We start from the raw sequence: 27,695 nt of genomic DNA on the forward strand, positions 1-27,695 counted from the left end.
TGGCCAGCGTGGGGAAGCTCAGGTGCTCACACAGGGCAGAGCAGGCAGTGGGGATGCACAGGTGGGTGCACAGCCAGGCAGGGCAGTCCTTGCATTGCACCTCATCCTTTCAGTGCCATAAAGAATTTGGGCCTTCTACACCACAGAGGTAGCAGGACACTACCCAGTACTGGGTTAGGCACATTCCTGAGTGGCACCAACCTGCTGCCCACAGGCCAGCAGGAGGAAGCTGCTTTGGGGCATCCTGAAGTTACTGCCTGTGTGTGCACTGTGTGGTCTAAAATCCTCACTGTCCAGGCAAAACTGGGTTTGGCATTTCCTATGAAATAAATTGTGGTCCATAGTTGTTTTAATGGTGCTGTGATCAGAGTGCAAGCCTGTAAATATGCTGGGATACCAGAATTCAGAGTGTTAAGGAGGGCAGCATGCCAGAAGTAATTGTTTTCCTTCTGCAGCCTGTTGTATTCAGATGTTGAGGAAATTATTTAATATTTCTGAACATGTTGTGATTTAATCATTTGGTTCAGCAAGGGAAGTTTGAGAAGTCATGGAAAGGAAGATAAACTTTACATACGCTCTTATTTGCCATGCTGAGTTTTTTCAATAGCAGTGCTATACAGCACATGCCAGCCCTGGCCACATCCTGCAAATGTTCATGTCTCCACATCCAGGCAACAGTTTCAGCAGTAACAGGGGGCTGAAAAAAGCTTAACCTACATATGATTTGCAATGGGAAGAACTAGTCTCAGGAGGTGAGAAGAGAAAGAACTGATAAGGAGGATGCTTCCTCATGAGGGGAAAAAGAGATGAAGACACTGGTCTCCTGTCTGGTGACCAGTAAGAGGACCAAAGAAAAATAGGAAGCTGTGTCAGGGTAGGTTTAGCTTGGCTATCAGGAAAACCTTCTTCACCCAGAGGGTGGCTGGGCACCGTAACTCCATAGGGAAGTGGCCACAGCACCAAGGCTGACAGAATTCAGGAAATGTTTGGACAATGCTCTCAGGCACACGGTGACTCTTAGGGATGGTGCTGTGCAGGGCCAGGAGCCAGACTCGATGATCCTTGTGGGTCCCTGCAGCACAGGGTGCTCTGTGCTTCTGGGAGCAGCTCAGGACCCAGGCCAGCCCCAGGGTTGTGCCCTGCTGCTCACTCCCAGCTCTGCTGAAGCATTCTGCTCCATGGCTGCTGTGAAGGAGGCAGAGCCCTGAGGAAAGCAGCGCAGGCCTGCAGAATCTCACAGGCAGCGCTGCCTTCCCAGAGCCCAGCGAGGAACACAGTCACCTCCTGAGCATGGGAAGTTTACACAGGCAGTGTTTGCATGCTCGAGCTGACTTTAACCAGCTGACTTTGTGAAACGCACCTGAAACGTAAAGGAAAGTGACCTCACAGGGTGCTGTATCCTCAAACCCTTCATCCTGAAACCCTCTTTCCTTGGATGACACACAGGGTCAAACATCAACAGAGAAAGTACTGACAACTCAGAGAGAGAATTCTTATTAAGAAAAAAAAAAAAAAAAAAAGAAAACCTGGCAAAAGGAGCATTGTTTATATGTTTCCTAACATTTATGTATTTTAAAATAAAAAATGACAGCCAGTGAATGCTGTATATTATGAGCCATGTGAGTGATGACCACTTTTACACCAACTAAGGAGAACAAAAAAATAAGTCTAAAAGTATTTTAAAACTAGCTCTGCCTCCTGTCAAGTATAAAGCAGAGACTATTTTAAAACAGCTTTTAAAGAAGCAAATCCAGGTCTGGAGATGTAAACTGCCTAGAGAATAATTAAAGGTTAAGCATCACAATTTAGTTGATGAGAAGACAGGTGAAAACTACAGAAGTGCAATCAAAACAATTATAAATTCCACAACATATCTGGTTTTCTAATAATGTACTTTGAAATTCACAAATAGGTGCAAAAACAGCTATTGAGCACAACCTTCAGTGTTGCTGAGGTTCAACTCAACCTGCTTTAAAGGAAGCATGGGCCACCTAAATGCACCCCCTTTAAAAAAACATCAGTACTTGCATATATGCAATGTAGAGACTTCATCCAGCACATTCCACCGTCTGTTTTGGTTTGTGCCTTGCCCACACACTTGGTATACTCTTAAATACAATTATAATATTTACTAAATAGGTCTGACAAATAACTCTTAGTTTATAATCTGGTTTGTTTTCTATAAATATTCACCAAGGGAATCTGGCCAGTGATGACTGGCTTTGGCTGAGCATCTGAATCACACAGTAGTGCTTCCAGTTGGAGGCTGCAGAGACCTGATTGCTCAAACTGCATTTCTGGGACAAATAGAGACCTTTCCAAACTTCACTTTATTTCACCATAATTAGTTTGTTTTCTGGTTGCATTCCAGCAGCTCTCCCTGTGCACCAGACACTCTCAGCTCCTGCAGGAGCCCTGGTAAGCTCATCGTGGCACCCGGCTTACCACTCTGCCCACCTGGCTGTAAGAGCTGGGTGTTTGTGCTGCACAAAGCCTGCCCTGACCAGGTATGGCCAGGGTAAGACATGCTTGAAGTCACCAGCAGATATTTGCTCTTTGGCTGGAGAAAAATCAGTTGAGGGCAGCCTGTGTGCAACCCGCAAAACCCAAGCTAGACCCATGAAGGGAGAGTTCATCTTCTGATGTGGTTGGTAGAAATGCTCCTCTTAAGTCCAGAGGCAGATTTCCTTTATTCAGATCATTTTTTCATATCATGTTTCCATTTTTGGGAATCTCTGAATTTCTCAAAGCTTCCTGTCAAGAGGAGGACCTGGCCCCCTCAGAGCAAATGGGAGCTTTGCCATTTACATCAGTGGAGTTTAAATGTCACCACAAAGGCCGAGTGGTTCCCACAGGACTGATTTCAAGCCAATCCGTAGATCCCAGAGGAGATCTCTGAGTCAGTGTACCTTGCAGCATGCAATTAAATCAGTGCCCCCCCTCCTCATGCCTAAAACCAGAGCTCATCTGGATACTATATAGCTGCTGTTGTGAGATTGGACCTATTCCTATTTTCCTTTCTATCTTTGTCCATGTGTGCAGAAAGGTTGATTCTTATTTTCAACAAAAGTGACCTGTTCTCCACAGCAAGTCCTCCCACACATGTGCGCCTCCTCCCTGTTTTTCTGCCTGCCTCCTGCACACTTCCTTTCTCCAGGCAATTTTAGGAGTGAAATGAAGTGCAAAGGTCAAAGTCTTTGCAGCATGTAGCCGTGAAGTCAATAAGGATGTAAAAAAGAACAGCCCGGATTTGGCCCGAAGGGGATGTGGAGGATACGGCTCTTTACTCCATGTGCACCCAGATCAGCTGAGCAGGACACTTGAACGCGGGGGCGTTTCCTGAACCTCATTGTTATGATCAGGCAAAAGTGCTACAGCCCAAACATTTGCAGCTTTTATTCTGCTCCTGATGGCTACTCTGCTTTTCTTCATTAGGTCTGACAGCATGTTGTTGAACACTTTTTAAAAACAAAAATTTAAAAAAAAATAGTGTTGTGGTCCCCTACTAAAAGAGTCACTTTGCCCAATTTCCTGTTTATGCTGGAGCTGCAGCATCATGTGAGCACAGACAGTTGTAGATAGGCTGGCGACTGTTGCTGACCTCACACCACATGTTCAGTTAACAAGGTGAAACAGCAAAATTTGCTCTGTTTGTGTAAAGAATACTGAGAAAACTGCCAGTTCCAAGTAAAACAGGAGAGGGACTCCCGATAGCCTGAGGCAGGGCGCGATCTCCAGGCAGTTTTTTCTAGTCTTTAACTGCTTTGCACATCTGTATTCACATTGTGCTTGCAAGTGACAAGAAAGGGGATTAGCCCCTACTACTTTCCTTAGTGAAACAGGTTTGGAGTCCTTCCATAAAAGCTATTAGTTTAGCAAATTTGCTCAAAATTTGTCCAAACTTCATTCCCTTTGGTATATACATTTCCCTATACTTGGTTCCAAAAATGACTGAAGACTCCTGTGACTTAGCTAGATTCAGTTATTCAGCAGATGTTTATATCTGGCATTTGTATTTCAGGACTCTTGTTTCTTAAACAACCTGGGAGCAACCTATTTTTCATTAAGATCTCAAAGATCCATGCAGAGTCTTCCAAAAATCCTTTAAGACTGTGTGAGACTTTTGGATTAAAGCCATTCTAACAAATCAAAATTTACCTCTATTCAAGATTACACCTTATTACTGAGGTTACTATTAATTTTTTTTTTTTTTTCTGTGAAGTCAGGGGGATCTTAGGAGTTTCCAGACAATTTTACACAAATACTTTTTATGTAAAAGTAGGAATTCCTATTAGGCAATTTAATGCTTCAGCAGCATATTTTCCATTCACAGAAAGCAAAGTTAATGGTTATGTCCAAGAAGACATGTTAGTGTATTTTCTCCTTTCTCTCTGTTTTCAACTTGTGTCTGTAAAAGATTCTGCATCCTGAGAAATCCAAATTTTGGTTTTTAACTGAGGAGAGGAGTGGCACCAAGCCAGACCAGCAGTTCTCTGTCCACCAACCTCTGCCACCTTATGCAGCTAATAAAGGGTTTCAGATGCAAGTGTCGCTGCAGATTGGCTGAGGCTGAACACGCAGATGGGACTGTGTCCCTGTGGGTGTGTGGAGGAGCAGTCCAAGTATCAGGAACACAGCAGAACTTCAGAGGCAGGTGTAGCCTGTGACAGGTGAACAAATCACAACATATGGAGGCTGTAACCATGATGTACCAGTTGTCAAGTGCTTTAGGATTCAAAGGTGAAAAAAAGCACTCCAGAAACTTAAATTTCATTCAGGATGATAACAATGTCATTTTAAATGCTACATAGAAACATGCTGTAAGGGAATATGGAACTAAAACTCTTGGCTAGTTGGCGAGGCTGTAAACATCCTCATGTAAAGAGTCCTGCCTGTAAGTCTTCACTGTCGGGGAGCTTAAATGCTTGCAAAATTGTAGCAGCAGACAGAAGGTGTCATTTGAGAGGCAGCTTAAAGGAATTAGTGTTTCACAGTGCCTGCACTTGGGAAGGAAAATTGTCCTGGAGGAGCAGGGGACTCTGGGTGGGAGAGTGGCAATAAGCACTGCAGTCCTGTCTTCTGCTGCTGGGAACTCTGCTCTGAGCTGTGACCTGTTTTACATCCCCACTAAAAGTGAAAAAGGAAGACAAAATGAAACAGAGGGTATGAGGATGCTCATGAGGGTGCTCATGATGTGAGTAGAATCCAGCCCTGGGGCCCAGTACTTTGGTACCCCCTGCCTGTTGTCACAGCATGCAGGGATACAGGTGGGACAGGCTCCACCTGCCTGCCCAGGCAAGGTCAGCTGGTCAAAATCAGCTTCCCTCCACCCAGGGCTTTCGTTCACCCATTGCAGCATTCTCTTGATGAGAGCTGGTGGTCCATAGAAGAGCTGGCAGCCCAGATGGAAAGTGGCCATCCTGAGGCCAAGGCTGTTCCCAGACCTGTGCAGATACCACACCACAGCTGGCTTTCTCTTCCTTAGCCTGATTTTGCATCAGTTCTCCAGATCACTTTGGGCAAAGCTTTACAGTGATGCTGAGTCACAAAAATTCCAGTTGTTTCTTGAAGGCAAGTGAGACTGTATTTACCCTCTAAATGAACCACAGCCAAGTACAGCTGGGGAGTTACTTCATTTTTTATTAATACCAACTGTGTCTCTTCCTGGCACTCCACAGGTGCTGTCACGTTTGTCGGCTGGCCCTTGTCCCTCAGTGCTCCTGACAAATCCCCCTTGGCCACAAGCCTCTCCCCGGGAGGTGCAGCCCTTGGGACACAGCTGGCCTCCTGCCCCAGGGTGGCTGTCAGCACTAATTTCATATTGATTGATCCTTGCACTTTCTGTACATGAGCTTAAAGAGGCCTGCACATATTTGCAGGGCATCTGTTCACAGGTAAAGCTCCAACACCATTGCTGTCAAAACAGGAGGAAGAATAGAGGTGCGATGCCCTGGGCTGGCAGTGGGGAGGGCATTCTTTGGCTCCATGCCTGTTGCAGGATGTCACTGTTAAAGAAATACACTGAAAATGGATTCATGTCCTGCCACCACTTCTCGGATGTTTTGCTGCTGTGTGTTTCACAGGGAAGGCTTCATCAGCCTAGAACCATCTCTGTAGCCTCGGGATAATGGTGAGCGGTGAGCTCTGTCAAGTGATGGGGTGACAGTGAGGTCCTGCCTGCCTACAGACCTCAGGACAGGACCCTGTGAAGCCATTGGACATATTTCAGCCTCCTGGGTGTGGTGGAGCTGTGGTGGCTTTCCGCTGTGACGGTGTTTGTTGTAGCTGGGATCAGTCAGTGAGCTTTCCCCCACAGCAAGATCTTGTGAGATAAGATACTCCATCAGCATCCTCCCTGCAAACTCCAGGACCCATCTGGGCAGCATGACCACAGCATCCACATTTCTTCTCTCTGGAAGAGCCCCTTGACACCCAGCTGCCAGGAGCCATGGGGAAAGCAAGGAGGGCACAGCACTTCTGCTCCCCTGCAGCCCACAGAGTCCTGTGAGCAATTCCTACCTGCATGAGGAGCAAAGGGATGCTGTGCCACCTTGCCAGTGTCCTCAGGGGAAACCTCTCACCAAAATGACTGTGAGGAGCACAGTTCCTTATTGCTCTTATTAAAGGACAGGGCACATGAGTGAAATTATATTTGTTCATCCAGATGTCTGGCTCCTTTCTCCCTCCCCAAAATTGTTTCATTATTGATTTTACTTTCAGAACTTGTTTTCTTAACTTCTGCAAGTATTTTAGGAACTTAAAATTCTCAAGCTTTTGGGTCTCTATGACTTTGACCCTCCATACCCAAACAAACCCATTAGAGTAAAGAATCTTCATGTTTATTAAATAGCAGTGTCTCACTCAGATGCAGATGTTTGTTTATGTAAAGCATCATAAACAGTGTGGATTAGAATGTAGAGCAGGCAATGGGAATGTGTACAGGTTAGCAGGCAACATATGACTGTGGGATTTTTTTCTACTTTGTTTTAAATGTGTGTCATCTTTTCTTCACAAACCACAGATTCCTTCATGTAAAGAAACAGAAACCAAGGACGTGTCTTTGCTTCTACAGGATGTCCTCTAAGGTGCTTTATTACAAAGCTCTCATTGCACTTAAAGTGCAGGAAATTTTCTGACTGGTGTTTTTAGTCAATTAACGTAGCTATATCACCTTGAAAGGAAGCAGGTATTTCCCCTTGCACTACGTAGCCATCACGTCTCCTCCGAGGGTTCATGGTGACTTTCTTGAAACAGGGTTCATTAAAGTCATTCTGAAACTACCACGGTCAGAACGTGGCAGATGGAAATCCATTGTGAGGCTGTAGCCTGTCCTGCTCATTGTCTGTGCCCTTTGCACAGGGTGAGCCAGACCATTTGTGCCAGTCTGTGTGGAAAGTTGTTTTGTATGGAAACACTGGTTAGCTCAGAGCTTTTTCCCACCAGAACTGAGCTCTAGCCTTGAGAAGGCAGAGGTGTAGTAGGCATGAAGAGGCAGGGGGAGGGAAAGGGAGAGCCAATGTCTTTCCAGCACAATCGAGAATGCCCCTCAACTTCCAGGCACCCAAGCAAAGGGAGAAAAATTGCTGCAAAAAATATCTTATTTTATTCTCTAGATTAAATAGAATTACATGCATGTGGAGGCAGAGGAAGGGCCTAAGGGAGGAGTATCCCTCTCTGAAATTGAGTATTTATTGATTTTTCTTTCCCAGTCATAAACCATGAGTTTCAGACTCTCACTACTGAGAAGACATTTGTGAGAGCTGAGTGGAAAACAAGGGAGACAAAACCCAAGAGAAGCATTAAACCAGTAAGTGATGGACAGTGAGCTCATCTGTTCCCAGAGTGCTCCACAGGGACAAACTGGAAGGGACAAGCAGGCAGCCTCATCAGGGAGAGATTAATTATGCAGAGCTGATGGGTGCTGCAGACCAACAGCCACAACTGAAAGAGCAAAATTGTAACTCCAACTGGGGGACAGGCTGGGTGGTTTAAGAGGTCTTTTTAATCTGATTTCTGTGAGTGAATAAATTAAGCGTTACAACCGAGCACTGCCAAGGTGTGACCCCTTCTGCAAGGGTCTCACATTCTGAGGAGCATGTGCTGCATGGAACTGGCCCTTTGCTCTGGAAAGAGTGGCACAAAGAGCTCCCAACAACGTCCTCTTTGAACATGAGGGTGTTCACTGGGAGCTGATCCTGACTCCTTGCCAGTGCACAGATTCCTCTTGCAGGGACCATGCTCTGCAGCCCTACTCTGCAGGCAGGGAACTTCTGTTAACATACATGGTCTTAGTGGGCTTAGAATCAGCTACTTACAAACCTGACTACATATGAATTTTAACTTCCTCTTTTGGGCTTTTTATAGGAAATGCTATAAAGTTCCGCTTAACTTCTTTTTTCCACAGGAATATGTTTAAAAACTGTTCTTTAAAAAAGACAAGCTGTGAAAACTTGTTTCAAATGCTGGCACTCCCATGGGACTATCATCCTGCAGCTCTGCTAGTTCTCTTGCCCCAAGGGTGGTGACTTAAGCTGTGGGCCCACAGTGAGTGGCAGGAGGAGCATTGTGCACTGAGGCACCCAGCCCTCAACCAGCTCTGGGAGAGAAGCCATGCCAAACCCTTCTCTCCTGGGATTTGCTGCTTTCCCCTCTCCAAGAGATTTTGTAGGATGAGAGCAATTCCAAATAGTCAAGCCTTTTGAATGATCCCTATCAGTGAGCTCTAAAACTCTCCTTTGAGTGTCAGGGGCCCTGCAGCAGGCCTGGGGACCAGCACATGAACTGTGCCATGTCCTTGCAGCCTGTCCTGGCTGCAAGGTCACCAGGCAGGCAAGGAACCAGCACACAGCCACCTTTTGTTTTGCTTCACCCTGCCATCCCTTTTGCTGCATTCTGTAAAATGAAGATTATCCTCATGGGGGAGTTGTAAGCATTAATATAGCTGGTCAAGAATTTCACATTTGTTGGTTGTTCTGTGTTTTGTTGTTAAAATGATAAGAAAATCAAAACCCACGGGGCAAATTACATTTCAGGCCAATTTACCTCACTGAGCTTGTATGTGCTTTAATAAATTATTTAGATCTCAAATACTGGATATGTTGTACAAACAAATTAGAGCATGTTCCTTGGGCAGAAGGTAAGTGATGAAGGTCCTTGGCCAAACCTTTTCACCTTTCATTCTGCCCTGTTCACTAGCCAGCTGTTTTTCAGCTCAGAATAAGTTTGCTCATGGCTTTTGTCTGACAGTGCTGAGGTAGATCAAATGTTCACATGTAAGAGCAGCCCTCTAAACCTCACACCACTCATTCAGCAGAAACAGAAACGTCAGATTGTGGAAGGAGCAATCTCTTTCTTGGAAACCCTACTGAAATGGAAACAGAGCTGTTCCTCTTTCTTTTAGATGTGACTCTGGAATTCCCAAAGTCAAAAATTCAGGACCAAGATGAAAACACTGATAGTTTGTGTTACACAGAGGAATGTGCTGGCAGCCAACCAATGCTACTGCAAATTCTTTCTTTCTTTTGGCATTGAACTGTTTCACTTGCGAAGGGCAGATGAGAATTGTTCTAGATTGATGTTTGCTCTTATCTGATGGTAGTTGTGTTTCTCTGATACAGCCTTCTCTCTAGTGCCCACAAGGCTTTGGAGGATGTGTAAACTTCTAATCATCCTATCATTCCTTCATCAAGAAAATAATGATTTCAGGAGGCTCCAAAATAAATGTAATAGTTTGGATGTAATAGTATGGATGCATAGAACCTTTTCAGAGTGTGATTGAGGAGCCTAAGCTGAATGCCAGGAATCAGTACCTATTGAAGTATATACTTCATCTCAGCCATGGGAGTGCAGTCTTTCCCCCTTAAATTGATCTACATTCTCATAAATTTGGTAGTGTGTGCAGCTCTAGACTAAATATTGGCAGATATTACTGACTCTGACCAGCTGAAATAAATACCTCCTCACCACAGCCCAGCCACTCTGGCCCTGCTGCCTCCTTGGGTGTCCCCACTGGCCTCAAGCCACTGCAGGGGCTCCCAGGGTCTCTCCTAGCCTGGTACCGACACCCTCAGCAGACACGGGGACAGTCCTGTAACAGGGAAAGGAGGAGGCAGCCTTGTGACTGGTAAATGGTAAAAAAGAAACTAGCGAGGATGTGCAGCTGTATAAAACCCACCCTGCTCTGCCCTGGGGCTGGGGTGGGCACTGGAGAGAGGGACAAGTGCCTGTCCTGTGGACAGGGACTGTGAGGGGCCAAGCAGCCTCTGCACCAGGGTGTGTGAGCTGCTGAGGCCCTGAGAGATAAAACTGCTGCTGCTGACTCGTCTGGCTAGGGCTGTCATTGCTGGGCTCACAGTGACCCCAGTGTGCTGCATCCCCTTACCCTGGGGAAAGGAGGTGTAGAGCAGATTGCAGGCAAATGCCAGGAAAATGAGAAGAGGATATTTGACTCAGAGATAAGAGCCTCCTGCTGCAAGGTGTGCCAGAACCAAAACCCCTGCTTTGCCTATGCCATGGAACAGGCCGAGTCCTGTTATTGGCAATGGCAAACCTGCTCCTGTCCAAAAACCCTGTGCACTGTCACTCAGCATTTAGGATAATTAAAAGGGCTTTGGAGCCAGCATTTTGTGTGTAAAGGCATATATGGGGGAAAGTTTCAGAATGGAAATTAGGCTGGGGAGATGTGATGGGACTGGATGTGTCAAGTGTGAGAGAATGTGCAAAAAATGGTCCTTCAACCCCACCCACTCAGGCAACTGTGTCATGTCAGCAGATGATGCCACTTTTTCCTTAGGAAGTGGAGGCAGGAAAAGAAGCCCAGAGAGTTGAGGTGTGTGCAGATGCAATTTGATGGTACAATGAAGCTGATGTTAGGAGCAAGCACCTAGGGAAGAGGTGGTCCTATCTCCTCCCATCCTTCTATGCCCTCCCTGGTGCTGGGTGCCTGAGTCCAGCCACGGCTGTGTGCTGGGGCAGTGGGCTGGCAGCACTCCCCATTTCCCAGCGTTGGGTGAGGTGGTGTCTGCTGCTTTTGCTCCCTCAGGTGACTCTTTGGTGTCAGGCATAGAACATCCCTGGCACAAGGCAGCAGGGGAGCTCACCAGCTGGTTCCAGCAGACTCCCCGTTGTCCCATGCCACTGCCACTCTGCCATGGCACCAGATTTCAAGAGGGCTTGAGTGCTTAAATGTCTGTGAAGATCAGAGTGTGCAAATGTTGATTCACCTGCACTGCTGGCTCAGGGTGCCATTCCTCCGTGTTTCTCCCTGCCCTGTGTCAGCAGTGGTTGGCAGCACGGGCAGCTTTTTGCAGATATTTATCTGCAGCTCCATGAGGCTGAGAGCACATTAATGTTTGGGACACTCCACGGTGGCAGCCAAGGGCTGTTGACTTGCCCAAGCTTGTGATAGCACCAAAGGGCAGTTCCTCTGCCTCACTCCACCCCTCCTTTCCTGCATGTTCCTATAGTCCCTGTGTAACCCCCACAAGAAAAATCTACTTGTTTTTCAGCTGCCAGGGCGGCCTGGCTGCCTGGGCCCCACTGCCAGACTGGGGAAGGCGCTGAGGGCCACCAGAGGCAGCGGGGCCGACACTGCCCGAGGCCGTGCAGATTCAGGCGGCTGTCTGCCATTGCTTCCCCTCAGCCTTGTCCTCAGGGCTGCTCAGCTCTCATAGCCACTGTTTGCTCCCAAAGACCCAGCCCTGCTCTCCTCTCCCAGCACGAACCTCTCTGTCCAGCCTGGCAGCGCCAGCCCCATGACAAAGCCGATCAGATCAGACTGTGTATCCACAGGTTAGCGGGCTGCAGCTTCTCAGGGACAGACCCAAACCAGCCAAGCCACAGCGCCGCACACACACACGGCCAGCCGGGCCTCCTCATGGCGGCACCATGGGCTTTTCCCCAAAGCACAGCAGCAGTTTTCTCTATCCTCTCACCAGCTGCCTGGGTTGTGCTAAACACAGCCTACACATTCCTTTAGAATCACAAAAACCAAAATTCTTGGAAATGAAATCAGGTACTGGGCTGTCCTGCCTCAGGGTGTTGTAGCAACCTGCAGCAGGTAGCCCTGAGCTTCACTTTCCCCCAGCTGCCAGCTAGGGTGCCAGGCAGGCAGCCGCTCCCCCATCCCCTCCCTCCTCGGCTTGCTCAGATGCAGGGGATTTCTATCCAATTTCCATCAGCAGGAGCCAGTGTATTTAAGCCACAAAGCTGGCAGATTTAGGAGGGGAAAATATGGGGTGGTTTTGTGGTAAAGCTGGGTGTGGGGGTTTTCACCTTACTGCCTTAGCAGCCTACTTCCCTGGGAGGCAAAGGAGCAGCTCTTGTCTCATACCTGAAGCATTTCTCTTTGGTTATTTAGAGGTGAGGATGTGTTAGGAGCTGTGACCTTTCTGTCCTGATCTATCTGTGGGGAGTGCATTGAGCCTGTGCAGGAATTGGATTGCAGGTGACAGAGATTTGGGCCCTTTTTGGTACTATACATGAGGTACCTGCTGGCCCATGTTCCAGTGTTGTATCTGGCTAGTCTAGAATGTTCCTTCCCCATTAAACATTTTTCTTTTCTTTCCTTTCTGTTTCATATTTCTCCTTTTCCCTGTCTTCCACAAAATTATGCTTGTCTAAGATGTGTCAGTTATCTGTTATCTCTAGCTACTTCCAACAGAGAACAAATCACCTCCAAACTTTATAGGTCAGTTGGGTCAAGACTTAATTTTCTTTGTGCAATATACTTTGCACCTCATCTCTTCTTCCTGTTTATTCCTGATGTGATGCCCCAGTCTGTAAGCTCCTCCTGTTCACAGGCTTGCTAAGCCTTCCAAGAGCTTTTTCCATGATATTTCATTCTCTGTATTTGAAGAATCATTTGCTTTCAAAAGAGATTGAGGTACTGCCAGGCTGAACAGACTTACTACTTAGATAAATTTTTGGGTGAATATTGACAGCCTGTGAAAAGCTGACTCTACTGGAAAAAAAAATTATTTGAAGCACAAAAAGAAAAGCATTTTTCTGACATAATAATTGTTAATATTCTTTTGTTGCTCATTTTTACTACCACCATGCCTATGGGAGCTCAGCATCAGCAAAATCTGTAGTGCCTAGATTATCTTAAACTGTGCCAGTAAGGACTCTTACATCTTACTAAAAGCAGCCTGAACTCTGTTATTTTGTCTTACAATTGAATGGTTGCCTGTCTTTAAGCTAACAGATCCACTCTTTGCAAAATAAGTGTGATTTTTAACTCAGACACAAGCTACCACCCAGATTTACATCATTGTGACAAAGTCCTTTTGTCAAGAGTTCTCGGGTAAGATTCAGATAGGGAGGCTGTGGCAGTGGTTGTTCAGGCATTGCTTTCAATGAACTTTTAACTCCAGCGAAGGCAGGTGAAGCAGCCAGTGTCTGTGCAGTTGTTGGAGGTCCCTGGGCAGTGCATGAGCCCCTGCACCTTTCCCAGGTTTCCATCAGAGCTGAGGCAGCTGCAGCCTTAGCTCTGGCTGCTCCCTGGCCTGGCTGGTTTGGGCATGACATATCCCACAGTTTTTATGGAGTTTGGCAAGGGCAAATGTCCTGATGTCTTATTTTGGGTTTTCTCTGTGGGACAGAGATCAGGATTGATTTCTTCTGGCCCAGAGTAGGTGTTGGTGACAGCTATAATCAACACAGAGGTGCTTATACTGGTGATGAACAAAAGCAGCTGCTGGGAAAAAAAACCCAGAAAAGTATATTATTTTGTGCCTAGAAATAGGTATGTAGCTTTATAGTGATGCTGCCAGGACTTCATTTAAGCCTGTATGGGACCCATACTTCATCAGAAGGGTCAGAAAACATCAGTCCTTGCCAGGTTTGCTTCAGGTTGACAGTGTAAATAATTGTCCATTTGTAAGATGCTGAAGTTTTAGCACTAAAACTCAGCTCAGGGGTTTGTTCAGGGCTTTCAAAAGTAATTGTCAACTCATAAACAGCTTTGTAATAGCACTGAAAACCATAGGCAGGAAGCTGCACAGGGTATCTGTAGCTCTGGGCTTTGCTGGGCAAAAGGCACTTGTTTCTAGGTATGTGCAGTTCTTGGTATTTTCATTTTACAAAAAAAAAAAAAAAATTGTTTTCTCTTCTATGGATGAGGTGGTGATGTATTGGATCATTTTGATTGCATCATGTTGGCAGAGTGAGGGGAAGGGAGAATGTTCATCTTGACCTCCCAGGGACAACCTTCTGCCTGCTTTCCAATCTCCAATGCAAGCTGATAGCAAGTGCATCAAATAAAAATCACCATTTGGCCAGCTTATCAAAACAACTATAAAACCTGAAAGAAAGTAAGCACGGAGCACACGTTCTGTGAGGAGCAGCTAAAGGAACTCAGATTGTTCAGCCTGGTAAAGAGAGGCCTGAGGGAGGACCTTATTACTCTATAACTACCTGAAAGAAGGTTGTGGCCAGGAGGGGGGTCAGGCTCTTCTCCCAGATAATGAGCAACAAGACAAAGCAGCCTCAGGTTTTTTAAGGAGAGGTTAGTTTGGACATTAGGAAAAAATTCTTCACTGAAAAGGTGGTTAAGCATTGGAACAGGCTGCTCAGGGAACTGGTGGAGTCACCATGCCTGGAATTCTTGAAAACACATGTAGATGTGATGTTTAGGGACATGGCTTAGCGATGGGCTTGGCAGTGCTGGGTTGATGACTGGATTCAGTGAGCTGAGGGGTCTTTCCAAGCCCTGCTGATGCTGTGTGTGGGCTGGTTGCTGCAGTGGGTGCTTGGCACTAAAGGTGTTTGTGCCCCTTGCAGGCCTGGCGGAAGCGCTGGTTCGTGCTGCGCAGAGGCCGCATGAGCGGGAACCCCGATGTGCTGGAATACTACAGGAACAACCACTCCAAAAAGCCCATCCGCACCATAGACCTCAATGAGTGTGAAGTGCTGAAGCACTCGGGGCCCAACTTCATCAAGAAGGAATTTCAGAACAACTTTGTCTTCATCGTGAGGACCACCTACCGCACCTTCTACCTGGTAGCCAAGACTGAGGAGGAGATGCAGATCTGGGTGCGCAATATCAGCCAAATCTGTAACTTTGGACATCTGGAAGATGGCACAGGTAGGATCACGCTCATCTTGGAGGCTGGGAGAATGCCCAGGGGTGACAGGAGGCATGGACCTGGGCTGGGCAAGTGTAAGAGGACTGTGGTTCCTATAGCTCTGTACAGACTGAGATGCTGCTAAATCCTGATCTGAAAGTTCTCAGGGACCTCACTGCTGCTGGGTGGGAATACTCACTGACTGCTTGGTCTCACTTTGATGAAGCAATTCCTGCTGGAGCAAACAGCAGGACCTTAATAAGAAAAGGTGCTGTTTTATGTGAAAAGCTGACTGTTATCTTCTGGGGCCATTTATTTCATTACATGTCTTGTACTTATTTAGTTAGGCTTAATGTAAGACACCTGTTCCAGGAAAGCATCCTGCACAACTCCCATTTTCTCAGGCTTTGCTGGATGTGGAATGTGCACAGACTTGGGTGTATACGCATGTACATAAATCAATGACAGAAATACTAAGCTGCCTTAGTCTGTTAATAAGAGAAAACAAAGAAAAGGCAGAGGATAGGAGTGTTAGAAGTGTATGTATAGACTTAAGAGATAGTCCTGCCAGTGAAGCATCAAGACAGTTCTTTTGCTGGGCCCTACACCTGTATATATATACTCAGCAGAGTGAATTTCTTGAAAAACTGCCAAGGATTAACCATTCCAAGATGGATGTAGCCAGTAATTAAAGTGGGGACCTGTACCATCATTAACTTACCTTTTAAATGAGACAGTCAGGCTCAGATAACAGCAATCTGTCTTTCCCTTGACAATTCCAAGGGGCAGATACAGCAGCAATTTGAGAGTTTCAGAGGAAGTGAGTCAGAACGAAGCCTTCAATGTGATAAAAGGCAGTGCAGGAGTAGAAGAGGGGGCTGTGGAGGGACACAAGCCCTAGGGCAGTAATGTGTTTGGGGGTATCATGTGTGGCCAGGCAGTTTATCCTTCCATGGCCTTTGTGCTGCTGCACTCAGAGCGCTGCTGGTGTCTGCAAGTGCTGCATGGCCACACCATTACCAAGCAACTAGATAAGAAATAAAAGGCTATGGGAAAGATTTTATTTTAATCTATCATGGTTTCTGGCATGGTTTAGCTGCCCTTTGAGTAGTGTCTTCTGAGGAAAATGGGAGTGGCAAGAACACTGCAGTGGTTCTGTTACAAATGTGATGTCTGTTCTTTTCCCATTCACTTCAGAAACCACCATGAAAACTTGCTGACAGATTATGTGTCAGTACAAGCTGCCCATGAATACAAATTTTAAAGTAGGTCTGGTAGGGATTCGAATCTACTGCCCTTTGGAGGTTGGATGGAATTAGGGATGTTCAATAACCACCTTCCTACTGTACTACCTTTGTTCATGCTGAGTTGTTGTTCTTCTGGTGTAGGTTTATTTGAGATATAGCTTTACCAATTACTCTGAAGTTAAGGTAAACCCTTCTATGCAAAATAGAAAAATAATTTTTGTCTCTCAAATGTGTAGGCAGCCTTCTCCTGGCACTGTGTGAGGATGTTAATGGGGGATGTGATCTGTGGCAAGGAGCTAAGATAGTGTCTTAAGACAGTCCCAGACAGATGCATTTATACTGGAAAATGCCTTCTCTGTTTTGCTGGTGCAGTGCACTACTGCTTGTAAGACTTGCACATGGACAATACTCAGAGTATTACGCATTGGTGTTTCTCTCTGAACAAAGATTGCCAGTGTGGGCACTGATGGATGAGAAATGACAGCTCTTGCAGCAGCAGCTGGGAAATCTGACACTCCAGCTTTCCAAGGCAGATATTACCCCCCAAGAAGTTTAGCACTGCTGAGCATTTGCCTTGATTCAGTACAAAGTCTGGCACATGAACTTGCAGCCCTCATCAAGGATGGTGTGAGCTAAGCCTCCAGATATGCACTTGCTCTGTCTCTAATGCCAAATAGCTTCTAAGAGCTTCTATTTATCCTGCAGCTCCTGCCAGTGAGCTCAGGTCTGGGGTGTATCCAGGTCAGGCTGCCAAGCATATCTAGATCCTCTGATTTAAATCTGCACAGTTCCACAAGTTGCACATCACATTTCAAACAGTTGCTAATTGCTTCAGCTTTTCAGGATCTCCTAAATTCTCCAAAAGCCTGTAGGTTTAAACAAACTACCCTTTAAAATTAACATTAGAAGAGAAAAGCCCTATTAAGTGCCACATGCTTTTTTAACTTGAATGCTACTGCTTTAAAAAAACACTAGTCCCTGCTATGAGTCATATCACTCTTAATCTGTGCATATCTGAAAATTTGCTGTGACTGAAACCAAAATACAATCTGCTGCTTTCTCTGCTTAATGCCCAAAGTGTAGCCACAGGTTTATGCAGTGACTCAGCTGTAAGTGCTGTCCTGTTGTTCCCAGTTAGTCCCTTCCAGCAGCAAAGAAGGATGGACAGCCAGCTCCCCACACCAGAGGTGTTGGCAGCCGCATGCGGAGTGAAGTTACAAAAGCCGTGGCTCCTGTGAGCACAGCTCTGTAGTCAACAGGAGAGGGGACAGCTGAGAGGCAGAGATGACACGGCAGCTCCACGCAGATGTCAGGAAGCACCTGGGAGGGTGGCTGTCAGGGAGGACTTGCCAGCAGCACTCACACACTGCTGCCACCAGAAAGTGCTGCTGGCTGTGTTGGAAATGACAGGGGAGTTGGCACCTCTGGGGAGTCAGCTGGAGGAGAGAGGAAGAGGTCTTGCTCCTGGTTTTCCTGCCCTATCTGAACAAAATCTGTTTCTATCTTTGGTGAAACCTCCCAATAGAGCCATCATTCCCTAGCCCCACAGGATCCATGGCCATGCAGGGGATTGGGAGGATGCTTGGCCCAAGTGACTGGGGCAGAGGAAGGGATGAAATGAAGTGGGACACCAGGGGCACAGTTTATCCCACGTGCAAGCTGAAGCTGTGACTAATTGATACAATCCAGTGTAACAGCCTTTCACTGGAGAAACTAGTGGGAAGTTTGTTTAACCAGTTTCATTAGGAAGCCTTACTGTTATTATTTCTACCTCCTTGGTATGTCAGTGCAGCCTTGGGGTGGTTGATGTGAGAAGAAGACCCCTATTCCACCAGCCCCCTGCACAGCTGTTGCACCGTAGCAATTTTTGGGGAGGGGGCTGGGGTCTGTAGCAGAAGGGGAAAGCCCTCTGTTCCTCCAAGCTATGGCCCTTCACTGATGGGAGAGGTCACTGTCGAAGATGCTGTGCAGCCTCTGTGGTGGCTTTCTCCATAATTGCAGGGCAGAAATGTTTGGTGTTAGTACCCACCTAAGCAGTTATTTTGGCATCTGACACCTCTTGCTGTCTCTCTGGCAAAGGGGATGGTAGGCACCAAACCTATTCTCTGCCTTCTCACTGTTGAAAATAGCCATGCATAATTTATTCTGCCCAGCTGCTGTCATGGTAGTTTTAATGCACACAATTTGGTTACCAGCAGAGCTGGCAGGGACAGGAACAGTCTGTGAGGAGCTGGCTGAAGGTCCCTGAGCCCCTGAAGGTCAGAAAAGGGCAGGTCTGTGCTGTCCCCACCCCTCCCTCCTGCTCATAACCGTTGCCATGTGGTCTGCAGCTCACAGCCTTTCCTGATGGGATAATCCATGGCTAAACCCTGTGAGTACCAGATGGAGTTCAGGCCTGTTCGTTCTCTGTGTTAATAACTCAGAATGTCATTAATTTCTTTCTTATGCATTATGGCAGTTTTAGTTGTTGGTTTGTTGGGTTTTTTTAAATGTAGTCAGATGGTGAACATGATTTTCTGAGATCCCATGGGAGTTAGCCCAGTGTATGTTTGATCATTGTCAGCTTGCAAGACAGCTCTGAGTCCTGGATTTAAAGGCAGAGTTACTGTCTGAGCCAGCACAATGAACAAAAGTTATTTTTAAGATGGGAAGGCTGCAGCCTTCAGCTCTGCTTTGCAAATGTGAAATCCTGTAAAAGCCATTCCTTCCAGATGATCACTGATGCAACCCTGCTGCTATAAGCACCTGCTCAAAATTAAAGCAAATCCTTTGCTTACACTTGAATTTAAGCATGCTCTTAGATGCTTTGCTGACCTGAGGCCCACCACTGCCCAGATCTCTGAAGCTAATTGGAGGAAGCAACAGGAAGTCAATAGTGGTAGATGGGAAGGAAAGAAGCAGCTCCCTCCCAGGTTGAAAGGGATGAGATGTACGACAGTGCAGGGAGGGAAGATTAGCTGTTTTATTCTTCTGCTATCTGAAAGATCAGGGGTGAAGCCTGCTGTGGCTGGTGTGGGATCCTGATCACTGGAATCATAGACTATCCTCAGTTGGAAGGGACCTGTAAGGATCACCAAGCCAAACTCCTGGCCCTGTATGGGATGGCCCCAAGAATTACACCACATGCCTGAGAGGGTTTCATTTATGTTTAATCGTGTTTCTGTCTAACCACTCAAGTCTTGGCAGTCTTCTCCATCCCTCCTGGTCTGCTTGCATGTATACCCAGCACCTCCCAGAGTTGAGAAGTGACTACAGCTACCTGGTACAGTGCCAAGGTCTATGGCTCTGTTGAGGTTGGGACTAGACTGGACCTGCTGGAGGGTCTCAGGACCTCAGCACACAGTGCAGGATGTGGGGCACAGGACACATGCAGCTGGTCAGGGGCTGGTTCCCAGAATTTCCATCAAGTTCTGGATATCAGCATTAGATAAATCTGCCATCTTGCTGCACATTAAAAGCATGTTAATTCTCGGTATGGTTTTATCAGCAGTTGCTGGTTTCTTGTGTTTGTTTCTTCTGTGGGGTTTTTCATTTTGGCAGCTTTGACTCCGGCAGTGTCTGAGCCACAGAGATGGGTATCCACTGCTAAGCCCTGCAGGTGTCAGGGACCCAGTGAGCACTGCCCCGTCCCCACACAGCTCTGGTGAAGGAACTGCCATGCAGCAACCTGGAACTTCATTAGAAAAATCATATTCCCTAACTGAGGACTTGTGCTCTTGGTGCCACTGTTTGAGCTTGCTGCCAGGAGCAGATGCTTTTGGGGAGCTGCTCTGTAAAGATACCGTTCCCATTCCACAGCTGCCCCTCGTGGGAGGTCTGGATTGCACTTGATTTTTTGAGTTGGAATGCCCCAAAAGCATTGTTTAGCTTGACTCTGTGTGTCTCAGACATCACTCCTTCTTCCCTTCTGCCCAGCACTCTTGCAGGGACAGAGGTTGGGAGAGGAGCAGAACCAGACTTCTCTGCTGCCAGGCAGTGCTCAGGCCAGATGAGTCTGTGTGTCTCAGCCACAGGCTGCCATTGAAGGGTGGCCTTGATGGTGTGAGCAGGCAGCCAGCTCTGGGCCAGCCCCACTGCCTGCAGCCCAGACTCCCTCCTGTCCCACTGCCATCCCACTCTGTGCTGGGGACATTGGAGTGTTATGCCCAGAGAAGGTGTCAGTGAGCTCAGACTCCCTGTGCCTTGTGACATCCAGAAAAGTAGTGTCACTTTTCTCAGCAGAGCCCAGAAGCCTCCAGCTGGGCAGTTACAGCCACAGCGCTGCTCCTGTGGTTTGGTGTCCAGCCGAGAGAGGCATAAAAAGCTTGTAGACAAGTTCAGACCTTGTCTGGCTACTCCATGAGCTGGAATGATCAGGCTTGTCTACTGAAATCTAAAAAGTAGCAAGAAAGCAATCCCTTTCCTTATCACCATTAATTTGAAGTGTTGGAGATGTATAATTAATTATTTGCATTAGATACTAAGAAAATACTTGGTAAAACAGGCTGCTGTGCTTCAGCTCTTTCTTCAGCAGGATCTGTTCTTCATTGCTGGCTGCAGGAGGGAGAGGGGGACCCCAGAGCAAGGGGTCTTCATTTCCTACAGCCTGAAGGACTTTGACAGCCTAGACAGGGGTAGTAAAATGAGGCTCCCCCCTACCCAGAACCAGTGTTTGCCTTGACTCACTGGCTGCTCTGGCTAAAACATCCCTGGTGCAAAAGCAGGGTGGTGACAGCCAGGACAGTCAGAGGGCCAGGGCGAGGCAGAGCCATCCCTCAGCCGGGCCATCTGTTGCCATTGCAGGTTCTGTGGAGAGCCTGTCTCACACGACCTCGTCCCCACAGCCCTCGCCGGCCGCCTCCACCCACGCCTCCCGCATCGCCGACCCCTCCTTCTCAGTCGAGCACGCTGCTGCTGATGCTGCCGCCGAGGAGACCCCCAGTGAGTCTGGGTCAGTCTTCCTCCCTGACTACCTCTTCCTGTCCAACTGTGAGTCGGGCAAGATCAGCCACAACAGGTGAGTCTGGGCTCTGCCAGATGTGTCAGGCTGGAGCCCCCCTCTGTCTGTTCAGGCATGAAACTGGGGCACACAGCCCCAGGGAGCCCTGCCACTCAGGGCTGGCTCCCAAACACAACAGGGGACCACCAGCCTAATCCAATTTACAGGGTGCTTTTCATAGCACAGATTAGTGGTTAAGCATCATGTGTTGGTTCTGTCCTTTTCCAAGGTGTTTGGCTGAGGATCTGACACACAGCATCCCTCCAGACACCTGCAGTTGCCCAAGGTGCTCCACAAAGTGCCCCAGCCTCCAGTCCAGCTCAGAGGGGACAGGTCATGTCCCAGACTGTGTGGCTGGCTTTTTTGTTTGTTGTGTTCTTCCAGCCAGAAGAAAAGGAAAGCTCAGGTCCTGACCTCTGTCTCCTTGCAGGTGTGACAGCTGGTCAAATTCAGACAGATCTCTGGAGCAAACATCATCAGACGATGTTTTTGTTGATTCCTTGCAATCCCAGCCCTCCTTGTACCTTGTACAGCCAACCAGCGCTGGCGCTGTGCACCAGGTCGGAGCCCCAGTGGCAAATCCCAGCATGGTGTCCAGGAGTACAGACATCAGTGGGCCATCCAGTGACTTTTCCTCCTCTTCCCCACTGCTGGGGACGCCGCTGACACCGACATTTCAGATTGACAAGAGCCAGAAGGCGCTGCCCTATGGGGTAACGCAGCTGGACGTGCTGTCCAACACGCCGCCGCCACGGCCACCCAAGCCAACGCACTTCTCGGACAGGAGGGGAGAGGAGCTGGGCAGCGGGGCCCTGCAGAACGGGCACGCGGGGATCTGCCGGCCTCAGGTCGCTCTGGTGCCCAGAAGGATCTCCTTGTCCAGCTTGGACAACATGAGGAACTGGAAAGGTGAGTGCACGTCCAAGAGCCAGCAAAGCAGCACCAATGTGGGGCGTGGAGCTGCCCACATTCACAGAATGGTTTTGACTTCCTGTTGTACCCCTCTGCCCTGCCCTGTGTGAAATCTTACACCACCCAATGTAACACCAAGTGCTGCTTTCAAATTAGCAAGCAGGATTCAGTCCCTTAGGTTTGCTCCTGCTGTGTAGAAGCCTCTCAGTATGTGTACAGATAGGCAGCAATTTCACTCTGATCCTTTCAGGGTGCCTCATGCCTTGCTAATTTTTACCCTTCCACCTCAGAAGAGAAAGCAGTAGAAAAACCAAAATGAGAAGTCAGCCATTGAATTGGGCAATGCCAAACTCTGTTTATACAGGTCAGACTGTGGGCTTGCATGTGGGAAATGCCTTTGGAGCTGTGCTGCTTTGCTACACCCAGTCTATTCTGTGATAGCTGTGTGTCTTTTCACAGCTTAGAGTAAAGACCAGGAAGTCAGGGAGACACGGGATGGGATGTAATCCTGGTTGAACCAGGGACTCTGCATGTCCTTGAACAAATCCCACTCTGTCCTTGCACTTCTGTCTGGGCAGTCTGAAAACCTGCTGCTACAGAGCAAGGCAAGGCTGCAAAGCAGACTCTACTCTGAGCTGAGCTGGCTTTTCCACTTGCTCCTGAAACATCATCACAAAAAAGAGCAGCAGTCAAAACCCAGAACATCATGGTGTCAGAAAACAGCATACACAGTATGAAAGAGCTTTATTACATGGAACCACAGAGAATAGGGAGGCAGCTGGAATACCTGGCTGGAAATCATCAAGTATACTGTAGTCATGTGAAAACCTTCATTCTTGATGAGGAAAATAGTAGGTTTTTAAGGGCAAGCATCCTTTTGACTCCTGCACTTTGAATGACCAGACAATGTGTGGGGCTGTTAGATCTTGCTCTTAAAGCTCAGAAGCTAAAGCAAGGAGATCTCTGCTGGGTCTGCTTGTCAGCATACAGACAATTCTTGGAAGGTTTCTGGAGAAACACCCATCAATAGAATTGCTGTTCTTAATTATCAGCTACCTTTGGTTGCTCCATGAGAGGTGCTGCTCTTGCTTCTGCACGTGTGCTGCTCCAATGCAGCTGGTTCATGATCCTCCAACCCAATTTACACCAAAATGTCTCTAAGAGGATTAAGTGGCCAAATGTCATATTGTGCTGCTGTGCTGCAGGGTTGTCTCTGCCTGATGGGGGCAGCAATGAATTAATAAGTGCTGCCACTTTTTCTTACCCTAAGTGTAGCTGAAACTATTTGAAGGGTTAAACTCTGAATTAAAATACATTTAACAAGAAAGATCTGAAAAATAAAGAAGGAGAAAGCAGCAGGTCCTCACCAGCTTCTCCAGTGAGTGCACTCAAGTTATTAACTTAATTTTTTGCCCTGCTAACCTACAAAAGGTGCCCAGATGTAATTGGCCCAGGGTGAAAGCAGCATGAGTGGAAGTGCCATGAAGGAGGATGAGCTGTGAGACACCTGTATCCTGGCACCTGCCACAGCCTTGTGCCTCTATGTCTTTTTGCCATAATAAATAAATATAGCTGTCCCAGGACAGTGACTGTGTCTATCTGAATAATAATATCTGCACTAACTGAATTGCTTTGTTCTTGTTTAGCCTTTTTGGCTGGTGCCACCAAAAAAACCCCAGCTGCAGTACTGACATCTCTACCATAAGAGCAGGGAATGGATTAACATGGTTGCGGGGATTTGGGGCATTCCCACAGAAAAGCCATTTTCTGCACAGAAAATCCCTTTTCAGAAAAGGATGGTGGTTGTAAGCATCTCCCAAGCTGATCTTCTATGTGCTGAATGCTGGATTTTAGGGGTTTTTGGCTTTTTCTTGGAAAATAAAATTGGCTTATACCAAGACCAAGGCCCACCTACACAAGGAGACTGGTGATTGTCTCTGTGATCAGGCTATTCATTCCCCATCACCTTGAGCCCCTTGCACCACATCAGCACTTCTGGATGACAAGGCAAAGAATTTTTCTCCTACCAATAAGTTCCCCCACGCACCACTTTCTGTACAATGACAATTGCTTCCCTGGCACCTTAAAAGGCTTCTAAATAAATATCCAAGAAATAATATTATCTATAATAGCCCCTTTTCATATAATTTCCCCAGTTTGACAGCTGGGAAAACAGAGAACTAGAGCAGGAGCTGCATTTAAATGCTTGCTTGCTTTCTCCCACACCAGTCTTTTTCCCCAACTGCTTGTGTTACAGGAAGCATAAGTTGCAGCTGTATTGTACATGAACAGGTTCCTTGGTTTCATCATACTTAAAATAAATGTAATCACTCTGGAAATGCTGCTGAGTTGGATCTAGGCTTAAGTGTCATTGTATTTCCTCATTTAGAAGTTATGGAATCTGTATAAATCTCTAATTATTTTAGAGCCATATGTTTTACTCCAGAATAATCTCTGTACAGTTGCACTGCCTTAACCCATTTTTAATCACTTTTTTTTTTCCTTGCAGCAGACATGGAAGGCAGTTCCCTAAGAAGTCGAGATAAGAGGCTTAGCTTGAATTTGGTAAGTACTCTGCACAAATTTAAAACACTAGCACGTAAACTTCAGAGTGAATCATTTCACATCCTGATATTCAATCATTCTTCTCCTCTGTTCAGCAGAAGAATTTAAAAAATGAAAAAGGTGCTTGGCTTTGGGCAACTTTGGTGCTGGCTGCTTTTTGGCCTCAGTCAGCCTTTGAGAGGAGAGGGAGGGAGAGGCCTCAATACTGGGCACCCTGGTTTTAAAGCAGATGTGGCTGGGTCTGTTATGGAAAAGGTTACCAGTAGCCTCAAGAATTAAACTGTTGACCAAGAGCACCAGAGCAAATGGCTTATTACTTGAAAAAGGGGTCTAAAGAAGCCTATCACTTCATGGTCCTGAGGAATATCTCTTCTTTAGGACATTTGGAAATGTCTGCTCTGACAGTGCCTGTGATTGAAGGCTTTATCAGTCCACAGCTTCCTGCCTTTGACAGATCTAAGCAGCACCATCTCACATCACATAGCCATTCTTCTGCCTGAGGCTGGATGCTGTCTTCTGTGGGAGATCCTTTGCTGGTAGTGGGCAACTTTTTTCTCCTTATTGAAAGCTTGCAAGAATTGTAATCGCTCCCTCTCACCACTCAGCCAGCACTAACCTGCATGAAGTGATTTTCTAATGCTAATTCTCAGTGATCAGAAGTGAGTTGTAGATCTGTGTCTGCTGTCTCAGGTTCCACATTTGCCACATTTGTACAGTCCATCAGGTGTTATCCTTTCAGACTTGTTTTGTATTCAGGATCCTCCCACATTTTATGGGTAAGAATTACTGCTGTGAGACATAAGTGCAGCCTCGCTGAAGTTGGAGGATTAAACCAATAAAGTTACCAATCAGTTTGGTTCTAGTTTCCAGCAGTGACTTGTGAAGCTCAGCGTGGACTGCTCCAGAGCTGGAGTGTTAATCTGAACTCATGCATTTGTCTCTTGTCACCCCATCTTTTGCCTCTGTGAGGCCCCATCAGAGGGGGCTCAGCTCAGGTGTGTTCCCAGCTCACAGCAGCTCCCGGCTGTGCATTAATGGTGCCCTTTCTCTCTCTCTCTGCTCCTGCTGTGCCCGTGCAGCCGTGCCGGTTCTCCCCGCTGTGCTCGCCGGCCGCGGACGGCGCCGAGGACAGCTACGTGCCCATGCGCCCCAGCACCTCTCCCTCCGCGCCCGGCTCCGACTGCTCCCCTGACGGATACATCCCCATGAGCCCCGGCTCGGCCACCTTCACCTTCCCCATCGCCAGCACTGAAAAGCTCACCAGCCCCTTGCCTGAGCTTCCCTCTGACGTGGAGCCCCCTCCAGTGAACCGGGACCTCAAGCCTCGTAGGAAGTGTAAGCCCAGACCTAAAGTGCAAAGCCTGAGGGTCCTGATGGTGGGGACATGGGTGACCTCTTTTGACAGTGTCCTTGGCATGTCCTAAAGCAATTCTGCCTCTAGAGGATGGGTTGAAATGCTGCGTGGATGACTTACAGCACTGTAGCCTAGGATGTGCTTGCAGGGTGTTTTGTGAGTGGAGGATAAACTTCCACGGCTCTTTCTGCAGTCAAAGCCCAGGTGGCTGCATAAGCACAGTGCCTGGCTTTCCTTGTGACTACAAACAGCCAACAGGACCTAGTCTGGGAGAGACAGCAGACTAAATCCTGCCACTCTGAGGTACATGTACTCCTATCTCACCAGCTCTCTGACCTGCCAGGAATGGGACATCCAAACACTCAAGTACTCAAACTTGATGTGGTGGCTGTTGGTTAGATCTTTGTTGGGTAGGCACAGCTGTCTTAGTTTAATCAGGAATTTTCTGCAGATGTTTTTGCTGATGGTAATTTTCCACTTCTGGCTTTCATGGCATGTCCAAAATCTACGTTCACTTCAAGGGAATATACTGAGGACAAAATTCAGCTTTGAAGTGGAGAAATTGCCTAAACCTAGCCTATATTAAAGCTCTTAAGGTTGCAGCTCCGCAGGGTTGCTCAGAAATTGGTTCAGGCAGTGCTACTGTAAAAGTGGGGACAGACATTTAGACCATTGCCATGAAGAAAAGCAAACTCAAATCCTTTCTTAAAGGGTCTTGAGAATGGTGGACATCTGTACATTGAGTGGTGACAGGAATGGTCCTGATGTCCATGTATAGGACCTTTTTGTTTAGAACAGAATCCAAAGCCTATTATAACCTGTAGGCTGAACCAGCCTCTCCAAGGCAGCATTTACAGAGCATATTTGGGGCAAGTGTATGTATCTTGTGTGGCATTTGGTCTCTTTATGCCAGCTATATTTATTCTGTTATTTTAGGGTGATTGAAGGTCTTTGCTTTCCAGCAGTGACTAAAGAGATCATTTGTTACTGATTTCCTTCTTGGTTATGTTCTGTGAAATACTCTGTTAGTTTCTTTCTGTTAATACAAAACTGCATTTTTCTAAACAATCTGTACTTTTCATTGAAAACATAGTTCCTTTTGTACTTACAGCACGACCACCTCCTTTGGACTTGAGGAACCTCTCCACAATCCGGGAGCATGCTGCCGTGACCAGGATGTGGACTGTGCCTTAGTAAGTCAACAAGAAACCTGCCATTCCAATAGTCTGAGCATTAGTGTGGAATAGAGTTAAAACTTATCCCATCCTACAAGAAAGATTCCTGACAAAGTCCAGAAACAGAAGTTCCCCAAGGTTCCTTTCAGTATCCCCCAGGCTTTTGCTGTCTCTGAAAAGCAGAGCTCCCTTTCATGATGGGCAGCTCCAGAGCATTCAGAATCATGATCTGAAGGTTCCTTTTAAACATCCTGGAGCTGGTCTGCACTCTGGTGTGGCTGCTATGATAGCTAAAAGCTTGGCATGCCTAAACTATGATAGAGCCACTTTTGCTCCTTAAAATAATTATAACAAAGGAGAACCAGATCAGATAAAGATCTGTCTGAATTGTAGATTGGG

General features: G+C 47.0%; 1 protein-coding gene across 3 annotated transcripts in view; it reads left to right on the plus strand.

The window, feature by feature from the left end:
- Positions 1–27,695, plus strand: part of GAB3 (GRB2 associated binding protein 3) — a 64,301-nt gene that overhangs the window by 28,527 nt on the left and 8,079 nt on the right. The window contains exons 2-7 of one of the 3 annotated variants that reach the window (XM_021547884.3): positions 14,782–15,085; positions 21,095–21,308; positions 21,721–22,199; positions 24,712–24,767; positions 25,847–26,102; positions 27,233–27,314. In XM_021547884.3, coding sequence (XP_021403559.1) covers positions 14,782–15,085; positions 21,095–21,308; positions 21,721–22,199; positions 24,712–24,767; positions 25,847–26,102; positions 27,233–27,314 — 1,391 coding nt within the window. The remainder of the gene's footprint in view (positions 1–14,781; positions 15,086–21,094; positions 21,309–21,720; positions 22,200–24,711; positions 24,768–25,846; positions 26,103–27,232; positions 27,315–27,695) is intronic. The other 2 variants (XM_031504796.2, XM_031504797.2) reach the window with 2 other exon arrangements.

Source organism: Lonchura striata, chromosome 14 (genome assembly GCF_046129695.1).
Source record: "Lonchura striata isolate bLonStr1 chromosome 14, bLonStr1.mat, whole genome shotgun sequence".
NCBI lineage: Eukaryota > Metazoa > Chordata > Aves > Passeriformes > Estrildidae > Lonchura > Lonchura striata.